This window comes from Dipteris shenzhenensis, chromosome 21 (assembly GCF_047967505.1).
Source record: "Dipteris shenzhenensis isolate YYH24624 ecotype China chromosome 21, Dip_SZ_1.0, whole genome shotgun sequence".
In the NCBI taxonomy this organism is placed as follows: Eukaryota; Viridiplantae; Streptophyta; class Polypodiopsida; order Gleicheniales; family Dipteridaceae; genus Dipteris; species Dipteris shenzhenensis.
Window position 1 is genome coordinate 11,024,879 of NC_141616.1, and position 17,337 is coordinate 11,042,215.

Genomic DNA, 17,337 nt, shown 5'->3' on the forward strand with positions numbered 1-17,337 from the left:
GACCTGCCATACACCACAGTGTTTTTATTTGAACTCGTTCTAGGGGAAAAATTGAATTAACAAAGCTAATAAAAACATCAGACAACACATATACAGCATTTAGAACATTCCACTCTGAGTGTACATACTTAGCAATTGTATCTCTGATGTATCTACAGCAACATAGAGAGAATATATCATGGTAGCGAACTGTGATAACAAAAATACAGCGTTAAGAACATTCCACTCTAAGTGTACACACTTAGCGATGGTATCTCTGATGGATCTACAGCAACATAGAGAGAACATATCATGGTAGCAAACTATGATATATCAATAACAATGCCGAATACCAAATTACAAAAGCCCGGCTAGACAATAGTTGGTGCTGGGCGATAGTTACTTACATGATTCCTCCACAATAAAGACCGGAGAATCAGAATTTGGCTCAATGCTGACTCTGGCTGCATCATCATACTCACCTTTTGTTCCATAGTTTACCTCACTAAGGATTCACTGCACCTTCAAACTCAGGGTCTACAACGTCCTCCTCATACTCCTGGTCCTCTATACACCTCAGACCACTGCTGTGGAATCCATCCTTAGTGCCTTGCTGTGGGAGCTCCTTGTATGAGTATCATGAGCAGTGTGCTGCCCTGTGTGTTATATAGGTGCTGTGAGTAGAAATTCATGTCCTCAAACAGTGCATCATCAACCTTGTCCTCTCCCTTGATTTTGTTTTGTTTTGAGAGCCGGCTTTGCTGTGTGAGGCACTGTAGCACATGTACGTTCGAACACACGCTCGAGTCACACACAGGTTCACAGTCTCTGTCTCTTAATGGAGTTCTGCATTTATGCGGTCCTCCAAGACAGGATGCTTGAGTGTCACCAAGATATCGATTTCTTAATATCCACCTGCACATGTGTATAACCCCAATTAAGTTAGCTCTGCAGAATATTATGGTCTAAAAGTGTTAAGTTTTAACACCAATAGAACTCACATATATGCAGGTTTTAGCTATACGCATTAGATGACCCGCTCAGTGTATTGATTAGGATACAAGAATTAGCCACCAAGGAGGATTTGCAGTCCCCTCGTTAAGGATTTCCAGTCCTTGCAATAAGGAGTACAATTCAAGCTTATAAATATATACCTTCATAAGACTAGAATATATCCAATCTTACAAATTAAAATTTTAATTAAACAAGCGAAAGAGCAAAGGAAAGAAGAGAGTTGTAATTGACTTTAAACAAACTTCTGCATAAATGAGCAAAACAAAACAAATAACAATAACCTCGTAAGCAAATCAAGCACAAATAGTTCTACCTTCATTTTGAAGAAGGGTCTTCACAGTTTTGCATATATATACCTTGGTCACGAGGCTGATAGTCAATACGATATCTTTGATGTGTTGGCTCTATCTTCTTGTGTGAGCTTCTTCCTCCAGTGAGCACTCTCTCTTACTCCCAACATTCTTCCAATGCTTTAGAGCTATTTCCCATTACCTGGATCTTTTCGGAGTCCTCTTGCATGTTAGCATCAGCATATATGTTTGCCATCAATACATATGCTGTAACAAGCTTTCCATCTAAATTGACCACATTTTCAAAGGCATGCCTTCCAACCTGTACATTTTTCCACACTCGACAACCACCCAACACAGCCAACCATATGACAACATTAGGCTGTAAGGGCATCTTCTCGACCATCGCTGCAGCCTCCTCCACCTGGCCTGTACGGCTGAGGAGATCGACCATGCTAGTATAATGCTCAATGGTTGGGATAATCCCATATTGTTTGCTCATAGATTGAAAGTAATTATGGGCCTTGTTCACTAGACCCACATGACTGCATACAGTAAGAATACTAAGAAGCATGACCCCATCTGGCTGAATGTGATCCTGTCTCATTCTCTCAAAGAAATGAAAAACAAGTTCGCTCTCTCCCTGACGGGCATATCCTGCAATCAACGCACTCCATAGTACAACATCCTTCATCGGCAATGCATCAAATATCTTTTGGGCATCGACCATGCTTCCACATTTTGCATACATGTCAATAAGACTGGTTTCCACCATTGCATTAGTCTCACAACCAAGTCTGCAAATTTGAGAATGGAGCTCCTTTCCATTTTCCAGAGCTGCTGTGCTGCCACAAACTTGCAAGATGGCCACGAATGTAGCACTATTTGGTGAAAGACCTTGTCCTTGCATTTGTGAATAAAGTCTGAACACCTTCTCACTTTCCTCTTGGTCAGCATACCCCAAGATCATCGAAGTCCAAGTAACCACATTACGGAAAGGAATGTTTTCAAAAACATGGCACGCATCCCCCCAGCTCCCACATTTGGAATACATAGTCACCAAGGTGGTTCCCACGAATACATCTGACTCAAAGCCACTCTTGACTACCTGGGAGTGGATGGCTCTACCTCTCACCAGGCACTCTACAAGTATAGATTTTCCATCAATTTGCATCCCCTCTTCCCGTACCACCAAGCTAACGCAAGCCTTTAATGCGCTAACAAAGGTTCTATCATTCGGTTGGACACCTTCCTGATCCATCATTGTGTACAACTTCAAGGCCAATGCACAGTCTTCCAAGTCAGTGTAACCGACAATCATGGCAGTCCACGTGACTACGTCACGATGAGGCAATTCGTCAAAGACACACTGTGCATCATCCATGCTACCACACTTTCCATACATATTCACCAAAGTTGTTCCCACAAATATATCTGACTCAAAGCCACTCTTTATTAATTGCGAGTGTATGGCTCTACCTTTTGCTAGGCACTGTATTTTTGCACTTTTCTGGTAAACTTGGTTCCCCTCTTCTAGTGTGGCCAAACTACTACAAGCCTTCAATGCACCAACAAAGGTTCGATCATTTGGTTGGGCACCTTCCTGCTGCATTTGTGCATACAACTCCAAGGCAAGTGTACCGTCTCCTAGCTCAGCATACCCCAGGATCATGGCAGTCCAAGCAACTACATCACGATGAGGCAAGTTGTCAAAGACATTGTGTGCATCCTCCATGCTCCCACATTCCACATACATATCTACTAAGGTGGTTCCCAAAAATACATCTAATTCAAAGCCACTCTTTACTATCTTGGAATGGATGGCTTTACCTATCACTAGGCACCCTAAGTTTGCTAATTTGCCATCAACTTGCTTTCCCACTTCCAGTGCTGCAAGTCTACTGCAAGCCTTTAGTGTGCTAACCAAGATTCTACCATTCGGTTCAATACCTTCCTGGTGTATCTGTGCACAAAGCTCTAGAGTGACTAGACTGTTGTCTTGCTCAGCATACCCCACTACCATGGTAGTCCACGTGACGACATCACGATGAGGCAACTCGTCAAAGACACATTGTGCGTCCTCCATGCTGCCACATTTTGCATACACGTTCACCAAGGTGGTTCCCACAAATACATCCGACTCAAAGCCACTCTTTATTACTAAAGAATGAATGGCTCTACCTTTCACCAGAGACCCTACTTTGTAAAATTTGCCATACACTTGCTTCCCCTCTTCCAGTGCTGCCAGTGCACTGCAAGCCTTCAATGCACCCACAAAAGTTCGACCATTTGGTTGGGCCCCTTCCTGCTGCATCAATGCAAGCAAGTCCAAAGCCAGCCCACCATCTTGTTGTTCAGCATACCCCAGGATCATCGTAGTCCATGTAATCACATCACGGCAGGGCAATGCATCAAATACACGCTTTGCATCTTCCATGCTCCCACATCTCACATACATATTAACCAAGGTGTTCCCAACAAACACATCTGACTCAAAGCCATTTTGTACAATGTGGTAGTGGATGGCTCTACCTTTCTCCAAGCATCCTAATTTTGTGGACTTACCATCAACTTGCTTCTTCCCTTCCAGTGTAGCTAGGCTACTGCAAGCCTTCAGTGTACCAACAAAGATTCGATCATTTGGTTGGACACCTTCTTGGCACATCCGTGAATACAATTCCAAAGCCACCACACTTTCTTCTTGCTCAGCATACCCCAGGATCATGGTCGCCCACGTAACCACATTTCGATTGGGCAATTCCTCAAAGATACACCGTGCATCCTCTATACTCCCACCTTTTTTATACATATTCACCAAGGAGGTTCCCACAAATACATCCGACTCAAAGCCACTCCTTATTACTTCGGAATTAATGGCTCTCCCCTTTGCCAGCCACCGTATTTTTGCATCGTCAGATTGCTTCCCCACTTCCAGTGCAGCGCAAGCCTTTAATGCACCAACGAAGGTTCTATCACTAGGTTGAACACCTTCCTGGTGCATCCATGCATACAAATCCAAAGCCTGTGCGCCCTTTTCTTGCTTAGCATACCCCAGGATCATAATATTCCATGACACCACACTGTGCTTTGGCATAGTATCAAACAAGCGGCGTGCATTCGTCATGTCCCCACGCTTCACATACATGTGCATCAAATCAATTGACGTAGATACTGGGAGCTCATGTAAGCGTTCCCTTTCCTTAACCTCCATTTCGACTGCGTTACGAACTCTGCCTGCATCAAGAAACTGACAGCGGACGCGCAGCCTAAGCTGTGTGCCCATAACCAAGGTAGCGAGCTAGCCGCGCAACCCAGAAGGGAAACATACGAGATCAAGCATGGGGAACGACAAAATGGAGGCAAAGGTGGTCGATTGCGTGAGACAATTCTGGTGCAATTTAGCATCTACTACAAGGGCGGAATCGACGGGTTCGTGCACGAAGGCAACGATTTTTGTGATACGATCCGGGTCTTATGAGCCTCGTACCGAAAGCCCTGCTGAGGGACCAATGACAGAGGTGGGCTGATGGGCGTCGTCTCGCCTCTGCGAGGCTATCAAGTTGCTCCATGCCCAAAGATTTTCGGGGAGAGGTGCGCTCTCAAACAGCAGCCGCCAAGATACACGATGTTGGCTCAAACCAACTGCCTAAAAGTATATATACTTACGTATATGTATATACATGTGCATTGTGTACGTATATGTATATATATACATGTGTATGTACGCCTTTTTTAGCACCAGTAACATTTTTGTTGCCAAGTGGCTCCCTTTTATTTTGGTTCTTTCTCTCTCACACACACAGACTCACTCACACACACTTTCTTTTTCTAAGAACTCTCTCTCTCTCTCTCTCACACACACACACACACACACAGAGCTTGAAGGAGAAGAGCATGCCACGTGTCACAAAGAAAGAGCTCTTGGATGGAGGCTTAGAGAGGGGAGGAGGTGGAAAGGCAAGAGGCAGGCTTTGAATGGGGAGGAGGTGGAAAGACAAGAGGCAACTTTAGGGGGAAGGAGGAAACAGAAGGTCAATGGAATGGAGGAGATGGATGTTCAACTTTGGGGAGATGGAAGGTTAATGGAATGAAAGGAGGAGATGGAAGGTCTCAAAACCATGGGTTAAGACAGCCAAAATTTCAAAAGCCAATCCAAGTATGCAAGGTGAATTGATTAGTCTCAGAGCCATGGGTTAAGACAACCAAAATTTCAAAAGCCAATCCAAGTGAATTGATTAGCAATTTAAGAATTGATCATGCTGCTGGCTAGCTGAGGGAAGATCCACGTTTCGATAGGGAGTGCTTGAGGATGGTCATGCATCTTTGCCCGTGCAAAGCACGGGTTCAGTACTCGTTATATATAAAGTGGTAATTCATGGCATGGTCCATATGTCATTTGACGTCTATGACCATTGTAAGACGTCAAAGGGAGAAGCGACATCCTTTATACTCTCTCTCTCTTTCTCATATATATATATATATATAGGTAGGTAGGTATAGATAAACATGCCTGCACAAGTGGTAGACCACTCACGCGAATGACTTGGTGTACGTTTGGCCATGTTGAGTAATCGAATGCATGCTCCACGTGTCATTTGGTTGAAACATCCCTCTTGAAATAGAAGTCCGAGTCAAGAGAAGCCACATTCTTTCTCCTATTGAATCCCATTCTTTCATTGTCGTTTGATCACCTCTTTCTGTATTGTGTGATTCAATTGTTGTCATGTTTTGATGGGGACACTAGGTACTTCTTGCTCTAATGTGCTTTGTCATTACACATCGCCTGGGAATGGTACATGATCAAGAGACACCACTCAATCCATCTCGCGTGCAAATCACTCTCGAAACTTTGGCCACAATATTTTTTGGAATTGGTTCAATCGAACCTCAAACTACTAAACATTACTTCACACATTTCATACCTACAAACTCAAAATCGGGGCCATAACACAAAGGTTTGTCCAAAATCTTTTAATGGCACTCTTAGCTAAGTATTGGACTATTGCCCAACAAGTGGAAGAGATAAAGCCCTCATTGCAAGGCCTAGCAGCTGCTTGGTACCACTAGCTCGACGATGGGATCAAAGTTTCATGGCCTCATCTTTGTCATGCACTGACAATCACATTCAGTGATACAAACAAAGTTAAGGATGCTGCAAGAGTTAAAGAAAACTACCAAGACAATGTCCTAGTTTGGCATAGAGCTTACACACTTACTACTCAAGTGGACCCCAATATGCTAGAGGATCTAAAATTATTTTTCCTATGGCCACGTTTGAGGTCTGACATCTCTTAGAGAACACAAGGTTGTCCTTAGACTCTCAATGAAATTGCACAAAGAATAGAATTTAATTCTACTAAGGATAGTGTGAAAGCTCTCCCGCTTCCTCCAATTCTGCCAATTTCGATAGCTACTCCAACACCAATGGACATTGATCATGTCCAAAATCCATACGTCCTTAAAAAAGAACAAGCTATCGGATCACGATCCCCAAGGTAGACCATGTTGCTTCAAGTGTAATAGATATGGGCACGTACGAAAACATTGTAGGTAACCCTACGCTGTTTAAAATGTTCAAGAGTCAAATCTTCCAAGCCACGATCTAGTGTCAAGCAAAGAGTAACTAGAAAGATAGTGAGAGTTTCCTTTCCAGATCAGATGTTTTCTTCCAAAGTTTCAATAGCATTCCTATTGTCTACTTCAATCTTCATTCAACCTCTTTTGGTGCTCATCGACCGAGTGCTTGAAGTACATCAATTCACAAGGATGTGGTTGAGCATTCTTAATTACAATGTCAACAAACCACATTAATTTTGTGATTCAAATCCTACTCCGAATCCCATGAAGCTATGACTATACGCTCTAACTGATTTTAGATCAAAGACATTGCATCTACCAGGCATTCTTCTAGTTCCATGGTTTCTTTCTAAAAAAGTTCCAAAAAAATATTCTCTGTCACAATTCTTAAGGATGTTTTGAATCTCTCTCAAGTTGCACAACTTCTCAACAAATTTCCTCAAGCCTTTTCATCAGATAAGCCAACTTCCTAAAGTGTACTCTGCTCCAGTGTCAACTCCACAAGGGTGCAAATCACCCAAAGAGAACTTAGAGATCTGAAATCAAGTTCAAAGCATGCTTTAGGCTCGCTTTATGATGGCATTATTCATCATTCCAAAAGCCCTTGGCCTTGTCAACTGCATCTGGTGAAGAAAATTATTGACTCATATTGATTCTATATCGATTTTTGCCCTCTCCATAAGGTTACCATACCTGATGTCTTGTTTGGATGAGATAATTAACTCTCTGGCACATTCAAAGTATTACTCAACTCTTGATTTGAAATCTATATAATAACAAAGAGCAAGATCATTCCGAATTGCCTTCTGCATTGCAAATGGCCTCTTTGAATTTAACATAACGCCCTTTGGCCTCAACACAGATCCAAGCATGTTTCAATAAGTCATGAAATTTTTACTCCACGATCTGATAATGTAACGTAAGATCTTGTTTTGTTTGAAAGACATCTTGATATTGCTACTTGTAGGAAGTGATATGGCAATTGCATAAATACAACTTCAGGTTAAATGCCAAAAAATGCCCCTGGGCCCAAACCAAGTTCAAATATCTTGGTCTTATTATTTCGGCTAATGGTGTTTGACCACACCTAGCTAAGGTTCGAGCTCTTGCAAACTATTCGATTCCTCATAATGCAAAACAAGTTCAACAATTCCTCGGTATGCCAGGTTTCAACTACCATTTTATTCGCGTTCTGTATGAAATGAAGGCTCCTTTGAGAAAAATCCTATAGAAAAATTTTCCTTTCACATTGGCCAATTCTTGCCTATGGGTATTCGATTATATTTGAGCCACATTATCAGAAGATGCTTTGTTAAAGCAGCACCCAAGTTTTAGTAAACCATTTGTGATAAGGGCTAATACTTCTCAAGAAGGACAATTTCTACTTTTAGATTAGGAATCAAATTTGAAGTTTGAGGTAGTCCTAACCATCCTGATTGCAATGGTTTGATAGAATGATGGAACCGTACAATCAAGCTTATGCTCGCCATGTACATTGATCCTAATCATCAACATTGGAATGCGTCCTTAAATACTAGCAACATAAAACACCACTCTACAAAAATAAACCAAAATTAGTCCATTTGAAGCTCTATTTGGCTGCCCTTGACTATTCCCAATAGAAACATGCCTCATCGAGTCTTAGAGGTCAACAACCGAGATGCACTTTAATGTCTTGAAAGGTTCACATACCTTCATTCAAGAAAAGCTCAGGACTGCCAGAAGAAGTACTACGACAAATGTCATGTGCAAATGCAATGCAAACAAGGAGACCTTGTCATGGAGAGTTAAGTTCCTAGCTCAATGGATTGGGCCATATCAAATCACCAACAAACTAGGCCACACAGTCCTTCTGATGATATGCTCCTACAAATAAAACTACGACCATGGCACATGTATCTCATATCAAGCCCTACTTTTCACACAGTGTCAACCTTGTAGGGGGGAAGACATGATGTGCCTACTGGGGTGGTAGATGACTCAGTAGAATGACTTGGCATTTGTTTGGCCACTACGCGCGCGCGCACACACACACACAACATTCATGCTAGCTAATCAGACCTAGAAAAAATACCTCTATTACAAATTTTGGGTATATTCAATGGGATGTTGAAATATTATTGGCAGGGAAGCTTTAGGGTAGATTTTTGAGATGTAGCAATAATGCACATGATTTTTTTAAATTTAGGCTCCTCATGATGATCAAAGGCCTAATAAATTTCAAGTTCTTGGCCAAAGTTGAATTTTGGAATAGATAAACTTCCTAGCTAGATTTTGTCTTTTTTGGCCAATAAGTTTGGTTCATGTTAGTCTTCTTGTTTATTTATTGTGTCCTTATTCAAGGATACTTAACTACTTGGCATGCATTTCAATGAGACTATATGGTTGGCACTTGCGAATTGATGCTTGATATTGTGTCTATTTGAGACGATCCTTATGTCCACTCATAGCAATACTTCAAGCAATCATATTGCAAAGCTTCTTCTATCAAAAAGTTGGCTGCATTTGACACTGTAATGGACCGGGATGACTTTGCTATTTCTCATCTGGTTACATAATCTTTCAACACAATCATGTAAGAGTATGCAAATTCAAAAGTTGGAAAAGGCCTCTGATGTCATAAGTGATCATCTTGAAAGGTTCTATTGTGGAAATGAACTAGAGATTGCTTTGATATGTGGACTTGACACACTGGGGAGCTACTAGCAACTTGCATTTCCACCAAAAGAAATTTGTTCATAGTTTGGCCAACATCTTAAACTTGGAACGAACAATCTTGATTGAAAAAGGGTCTATGATTGTATAGTAGACTATCCTAGTCCTTGAAAAGTAGTAGTGGATTCTTGGGAGGTGCACTACTACGAAACCCTATGAGTCATGTGCATTTAAGGGGTAGCTAAAAACCCCTCAACTAATGGATTTCCCCCTAAAGTTGAATTAAAAAACCCCTCTTGTTATTGTTATTGTAATCCTACTAAATTCTTTCCAAAAGTTGAATTAAAATCCCCATCATTTTGAATGCACATGGTACACTAAAATTATGTGAGATGAACCCCTTAAGGGTGGATGAGGGTGAGACAACTATTGACAAATGAGATGATGAGAAGACCTAGAGCAAGCTTGGAGTACTTAGTTCTTCAAGAGAAGATTAAGATATAAATGGAGTGGAAATGGGCAGTGGAGTTCTTCTAGAGCAATTGATGGAATTGGCCAATTCAGGGCAAGAATTGACTATCTATGTGCTTAAGACAATAATTCAGCTATCTCATTGAATTTTCCAGTTCTATAAATCATAATTTTGAAATGCAGACTAGTGAGGTAATCACCTTAGAGTTATTTCTTTTGCACTGTAAGAGCATTGTGGTTTATTTGTATGAAAAAGATAGAAACCATGAACATGTTTGTGGGACTTTAGTATATCCTAGACAACTATGAGGCATTGCAAATTTGGTTGCTAATTAGTTTGATCCAAGTTTTGTCGAGTCTTCACTAATGTTATGTTATGCTAAGCTCAACAAAATCAAGAAAAAGGGTAGAGAATCAGTGTATGACTATGCTGCCTAAATGAGGGTGCTCATGCAAATCATAAATATGAAGGTGTACAATGAATTGCTGCACAAGGAGATTCCAATCAAAGAGGGGGTCATCAATGAGCCCAAAGAAAGAAAATCATGGTCTTCATGGATGTGGATAGTGAAAAAGGTGAAAAAGACTTAACAAAGATAGAAAGGGAGGAGTTGACAAAACCTCTCAAAGAGAGGAGCGCATTAAGTGCAAAGTGGATGGGCATACCAACAAAGAATGTCGATCAAGATGATATTGTCATATATGTAGCTCTAGAGGCCACACAACCAAAGAGTGCTAGAAAAACCACTGCAAAATCCAACAAGGAGAGGGGGATGGTAGAAGTCCCTATCAAACATATATACTCAAGAATGCCAACACTACATGTTTCTTCTACTATTGAGAAGGAAGTCACTAGAAGAAGGATTGCAGATTGCAGACAAAGCAGCTATACATGTTGCAAAGGGTAGGTGGAATAGAAGACACACCAACGGAACAAAGTAAGATCAATGTAGCTTAGGATAGATTCCTTGTAATTATTTTTTTCAATAGGTCAAGGAACTCTTCCTGTTGCACTAAGATTGACTAGCAAGCAAGCAACTAATGGCTGAGAATTTGACCACGGGGTGTAAGTGATCAAGATGATGATCTGGGATGAAGAAGTCCGATGTGAAGGTTAGGAATTACATGATTAAGAGAGTCCTCTTTGATGGAGGCTCCAGAGTTAACATCATCTTGGAAGAATTCCAAGTATGGCACGAGCGAAAAAACTTGAAATCATGGAGTCCATCAAGATTCTAGTGATGTCGAAGGGTATGCTAAGGATGTATGCATTAAGATAAGTGGGGCTTACTTCACGCGATGACATTTAATTGTGGTCAAGATGGAAAAAGACATTCATTGTGGTCAAAATGGCAAATAAGCAAGGATGTGTAGGCCCCTTCTACTCCAGGCTCTCAGGCCCCTCCTCTCAGCCCACCCTTACTGCTCTCATCCTCCTCTCAGCCCCCTCCTCTTGTCAGAACCCTTCTCTCAGCCTCTCCTCTCAGCCTCCCCCATCTCTCAGCCCACCCTTAGTCCTCTCAGGCTTCAGCCCCTTCTCTTATGAGCCCCGTCCTCCCTTTTCTTCTTAAGTTCTCACTGCTTATTAGCCCCTCGCTTTTGCTGCAAATTTGCAGCCCTCTTGTTGAATTTTATTGCCTAACCCCCTTCTCCCTCTCTTTCAAGTTTCATCATCTCTTTCAAGGGCTCCTCCATGTGGCATTGAGATAGGCAATAGCCTCCTTGGTGGTTCGAGGTGGATCCCCTTGCCAATGACAAAGCAAAAGGAGGAGCATGCAAGTGAGATCGTCGCTTTTGTTAATTTTCTCAAGGTATCCCCAAGGAACTCTTTTAAGTATTCAGACACACACTTTGCTTACGATTTCATCAAGTTGAAGCGCCTTTTTAACCTGAAAAACTCATTTAAGGCAGCTTCATCTTTCTTTGAATGTGATGCATGGTATAAACCTTTCTGTGTCCACAACAGCGAAATCGTAAGCAGCAAATTCAGGAGATAGACAACAGTAGAACAGTCCAAAATGTTGCACCAAATCTGAGCCAAACACTCCTTATAGAAGGCTTCATTAGAGATCCCAAAACACACAGCAGCCCGCTGCCCTGGATGCTCTATGGTGAGCACAATTACTGCTCCTACTTCTGTCCTGGCACTCCTCATGTTGCCTGCTCCTCAGCGAGCTTCAATGACCATCCACAGTGCAAGCTCCTTGGACAACACCCTCCTACATGAATGTGCTCTTCAACTGGCTGAAGGTATGCTCCGGAACGTGAGGGCTGCTTCCAAACTGGATTGCTCAATGCCCCCCACAATGTGGCCTTTTATAGAGGGCTCCAGGTCCCCCTAGACTGGCCGACCCAGTCTGTATGTGCAGCCAACCAGCCAACCAACCACAGACTGGGACGAACCAGTCTGTTGCTGATCCGACTAGACCAGGCCTACAAAGACCTTCCCCACTTTTGTCAACCTGTCATTCCAGGGACTGCCCTGGTCCATTGTTCAGACGAACCAAAAATCAAAGTCACAAAAGGGAAACCACTACGCAAAACTAATTATTTTCAACTCCTACAAACCATGTTCATCTATGGGTACTACTTTGAGCAGAGAATTACCTGGTAAATTATAAACTAATAACCCGTGAGTCAGACAAGTCTATATTACAGAAGACAAAGACCATTACTATTGACTCCCGTCTGTCATTGTCTTGATTCCCGGAAGAACAATCGGTTCTCCGTTTCATACATTGGCTTGCCTCTTTCCCATAGTATCTGATGCAACCCCTACCAGTCCTAATTGGACAAGAAAGGAAGAAAGTCCCTCCACCCATCTAATGAGGTCCGTAAAATACTCTGAGCTTCTAGCAGGGAGACCTTCTAGGTCATCAAATTACTTGACAGGCTTATGTCACGCACTACTCTGCCATGGTCAAAGGGACATCAAGGATTGTCTTCCCAAACTTTGTCATGACCCCCTTTGCATGTCTCTTCATACTGTGGGATCCATTGCCAGAGTGACTCCATATAAGAGGGGCAACACTATCGAATTAGTGTTCTCATAATTGATTCTCACAAGAACACTTTCCGTCTTTATAACTGTGTATACGACTTGCATCTCTGCAAATAATATTCCGATGTTCTATCTTTGATATAAGAGCAGTGGCACTGTGACAACGGTCACAAATCCGAACGTTTTTTACGATACGTATGGGTGTGCGCCTTGGGGTATTGATTAGGGCACAGGCAATGGCCAGCTTCTCACTGTGCCCACACGACGGATCTTCCTCGTCATCATAGCAAATTTGTTCCAACAAATGGTTTGACTCAGGCAAACATCCTTCTTTCTCAATTTTGAATGAAAGATCTTTCAACTTTGCATATATATTGTTGCTTTGGGGATGACTCCTATCCCCTGCCACAAATGTATGGACCTTTCCGCTACTGTCAGTCCACCAGCTCTGTCCTGGACTCTCCCATGCTTGAGCATTCTTTCTCATTATCTGGATCATATCATATTCTTCATGCATGTGAGCATCTGCATATATATTTGCCATCAAGACATATGCTGCAGGAAATTTTCGATCTAATCGAACTGCATTTCGAAACGCATGCCTTCCAGCTTCTAGATTCTTCCACTTTCTACAAGCACTCAACACAGTCAACCATATAATAACATCAGGTTGGAAAGGCATCTTCTCCACCATTGCTACTGCATCACCCATTAGGCCTGTACGGCTAAGGAGGTCAACCATGCAAGTATAGTGCTCAATAGTTGGGACAAGGCCATATTGGTCTGTCATGGCCCGAAAATACTTCTGGCCCTTGTCCACTTGGCCCACATGACTACATACAGTGAGAATACTAAGGAATGTGACCTCATTTGGATGTATCCCTTCCTCCAACATTCTCTCAAAAAGATAAAACACGATCTCATTCTCTCCCTGGCGAGCATATCCTGCAATCAATGAAGTCCATGGGACAACATCCCTTGCGCACAATGCATCAAACAGTTGTTGGGCATCATGCATGCTCCCACATTTAGCATACATGTCAATAAGACTCGACTTTACAATTGTAATGGTCTCAGATCCAACCCTGCTAATTTGAGCATGGAATTCCTTTCCATTTTCCAGAGCAGCTGTATTGCCACATGCTTTCAGGATGGCAACAAAGGTAATGGTACTTGGTGACAGACCTTGTTCTTGCATTTGGGCATATAGCCTAAAAGTCTCCTCACTTTCCTCTTGTTCAGCATACCCCAAGATCATGTTAGTCCAAGTGACCACATTACGACTAGGCAAGTCATCAAAAATACGCCGTGCATCTTCAATGCTCCCATATTTTGCATACAAGCTCACCAAGGTGGTTCCCACAAAGACATCTGATGCAAAGCCACTTTTCACTGCTTGGGAGTGGATGGCTCTACCTTTCGCCAGGCATCCTAATTTTGCAAATTTGCCATCAATCTGCTTCCCCTCGTCCACGGATGCTAGGCTACTACAAGCCTTCAATGCACCAACAAAAGTTCGATCGCTTGGTCGAACACCCTCCTGGTGCATGCGTGCATACAACGCCAAAGCTATGGCGCTGTTTTCTTGCTCAGCATACCCCAGGATGACGGTTGCCCATGTAACCGCATCACGATGAGGCAATACATCAAAGACACGCCGTGCATCCTCCATACTCTTGCATTTCACGTACATATCCACCAAGGTGGTTCCAACAAACACATCTGCCTCAAAACCACTCTTTATTATTTGGGAGTGGACATCTCTACCTTTTGTCCGACATCCTATTTTTACTAATTTCCCATCAACTTGCTTCCCTTCCTCTAGAGCTATCAGGCTACCACAAGCTTTCAATGCACCAACGAAAGTTCGATCATTGGGTTGAACACCTTTCCGGTGCATCCCTGCATACATTTCCAAAGCAAGTGCACTGTCGTCTTGCTCAGCATACCCCAGGATCATGGTAGTCCATGTAACTACATCAGGATGAGACAATGCACCAAAGACAGCCTGGGCATCTTCCATGCTCCCACATTTTGCATACATATTAACCAATGTGTTTCCCACGAATATAACTGACTCAAATCCACTCTTTATCACTTGGGAGTGAATGGCTCTACCTGTTGCCAAGCATCCTATTTTCATCCATTTCCGCTCAATGTGCTCTCCCTCTTCCAATGCTGCCAGCGAACTGCAAGCCTTCAATGCACCAACAAAGGTTCGATGATCTCCTGTGACACCTTCCCGTAGCATCCCTGCATACAATTCCAAAGCCAGGGAACTGTATTCTCTCTCAGCACACCCAAGGATCATAGTATTCCACGTAACAACATCACGATGAGGTAATTTGTCAAAGACACAACGGGCATCCTCCATGCTCCCACATTTTCCATACAAATTTGCCAAGGTATTTCCAACAAATACATCCGAATCATAGCCATTCCTTACAATCTCAAAGTGGATGGCTCTACCTCTCACCAAGCATCCCCTGTTTGCAAATATCCCATCAACGTGCTGCTTCTCTTCTAATTCTGCCAGGCTACTGCAAGCCTTCAATACGCCAACATAAGTTCGGTCACTCGGTTGCACACCTTCCTGGTGCATCCGTGCATACAACTCCAAAGCCTGTGCACCGTCATCCTTCCTTGCATACCCTAGGATCATAATGTTCCATGACACCACAGTGCGCTTTCGCATGTTGTCAAAAACATGGCGAGCATCCACCATGTCCCCACGTGTTATACACATATGCATCAAATTGTTTGTCTCAAACACTGGAAGATCATTCAAGCGTTCCTCTGTATGGGCATGAATATTCTTAGCCTGTTTCAGCTTCGTCAACCTCTTATTTCCAATTTTACCGACATCGAAGGAATGCCAGTAGAGAGGCAGCCTAATGTGTGGACCCATGTCCTAATGACCACACAAGCAGAGAGCTACCTTACCAAAGGAAAGACCCCATAACCCAGTACATTAAGCATAACAAGATCAACGAAACATGGATACAAACATGGCCATTACGTAAGATAACTCTGATGAAAAAATTGCAGCGCATCAGCTCAACAATTGGACTCAATGCGAGTGAACAACAAGAGCATCGATCTATGGAACTTTGTGCTGCGAAGAGGCAGAGAAAAGGATTGAGAACCATGCGCAGTGTATAAGGGCCCTGATCCCCCCAGAAGTGCATGATGTGAGAGACCTCGGAGGGCAACTCGCAGCAAAACTTTTGGACTGCGGTTGTGGATGCATAGCCAAAGGGTCTGATAAGCATCGTGCTTGGGTGTGTTAAAGCCCACCTGAGGGACTCTTGAGAGGTGGATTGCGAGCCTGAGCGGTATTGCTCGATCTGAATGCACATTTGCATCGTAAACTGCCAGGAATCCTGAGTGCTCATCTTCATCGTGAACTGCCAGAATCGCCCAACTCAGTATCCACTTTCAGTTCTTCATCCGCGTGGCCTCTCTAGTCAAACTTACATGTTGACCTTTCTTTCCAAAAACATTTTTGGTACCACTACAAGAAGGTGAAAATTTCACTTAGGCTTGCCAAAGAAGATTAGGGCCTTATATCATGGAAGGGAAATACTGAGAAACAGCTATTTCTGTTATGCTCGCACGTGCACCATGGGAAATAGGGTGGGACCATGGGAAATAGCACTCTCAAAGTGCTATTTCCCACACTCTTGAGAACCATTGATGTGACATTTCTCTACCATTGATGTGACATTTCCTTATAGCTCTCTCTCATTTCCCTTCCATTTCCCTTGGATCATTATGTCATGCATCAAGGTGACATAAGCCCCTTAGGCTTGCCAAAGGAGAGATTTTGACAACCTTTAAATCTCCTCTTCTATGATAGCACTCATGTAAGGACAACCTCACATCCTTCCATATAGCATTCATTTAAGGCCCTTGCACAATCCCCATAGATAGAGAAAGGCAAAACAAACACTTAGGCATTTGCCTTTTGCATGCCAAAAACCGACAACTCCCAAATTAAAGGTTTTTTTTAAAGATTTTGCAGGTTTTTTCACTAAAACATAATCAAAATGGCCTCAAAATTACAAATTAAAAAACTCTCTCTGCCAAAATTTCAACGTTTTTTAACAATTCTCTGCACATTAAACCTCGGTCTTTGGTGAACACTACTCCCCCTCTTCAATGTTGTTTTTGGTTTGCCCTAAGAGGGGTAGGGCAGGCAGGTTTCACACCTGTCCCCTCGAATGGGTGAAGCTCCCCTTTTGCATGTCCACCATGTTTCGAAGTGAGATTCTTCATCCATCCGAAGCTCCATTCACACTAGGATGAACGGTGGAAGTGATATAATAGTTGTTGCACCGATTGTTTACC

At 42.7% G+C, this 17,337-nt stretch overlaps 2 protein-coding genes across 3 annotated transcripts; both read right to left on the reverse strand.

Annotated features, from left to right (window-relative positions):
* Positions 1–329: 329 nt before the first annotated feature.
* Positions 330–4,882, reverse strand: LOC147888484 (pentatricopeptide repeat-containing protein At2g33680-like). The gene is made up of 2 exons (XM_087392974.1): positions 1,350–4,882; positions 330–894 (listed from the first exon to the last, which is right to left on the reverse strand). The coding sequence occupies exon 1, from the start codon at positions 4,564–4,566 to the stop codon at positions 1,441–1,443; it is 3,126 nt and encodes a 1,041-aa protein (XP_087249100.1). The 5' UTR covers positions 4,567–4,882; the 3' UTR covers positions 330–894; positions 1,350–1,440.
* Positions 4,883–12,128: 7,246 nt separating this feature from the next.
* On the reverse strand, positions 12,129–16,477 carry LOC147888485 (pentatricopeptide repeat-containing protein At3g26782, mitochondrial-like). 2 transcript variants are annotated; one of them, XM_087392193.1, is made up of 2 exons: positions 12,594–16,477; positions 12,129–12,463 (listed from the first exon to the last, which is right to left on the reverse strand). In XM_087392193.1, the coding sequence occupies exon 1, from the start codon at positions 15,893–15,895 to the stop codon at positions 13,034–13,036; it is 2,862 nt and encodes a 953-aa protein (XP_087248319.1). In that variant the 5' UTR covers positions 15,896–16,477; the 3' UTR covers positions 12,129–12,463; positions 12,594–13,033. The 2 variants fall into 2 exon arrangements, with proteins under 2 accessions (XP_087248319.1, XP_087248320.1); XM_087392194.1 differs by having other exon boundaries at positions 12,129–12,468.
* Between the last annotated feature and the right edge of the window lie 860 nt (positions 16,478–17,337).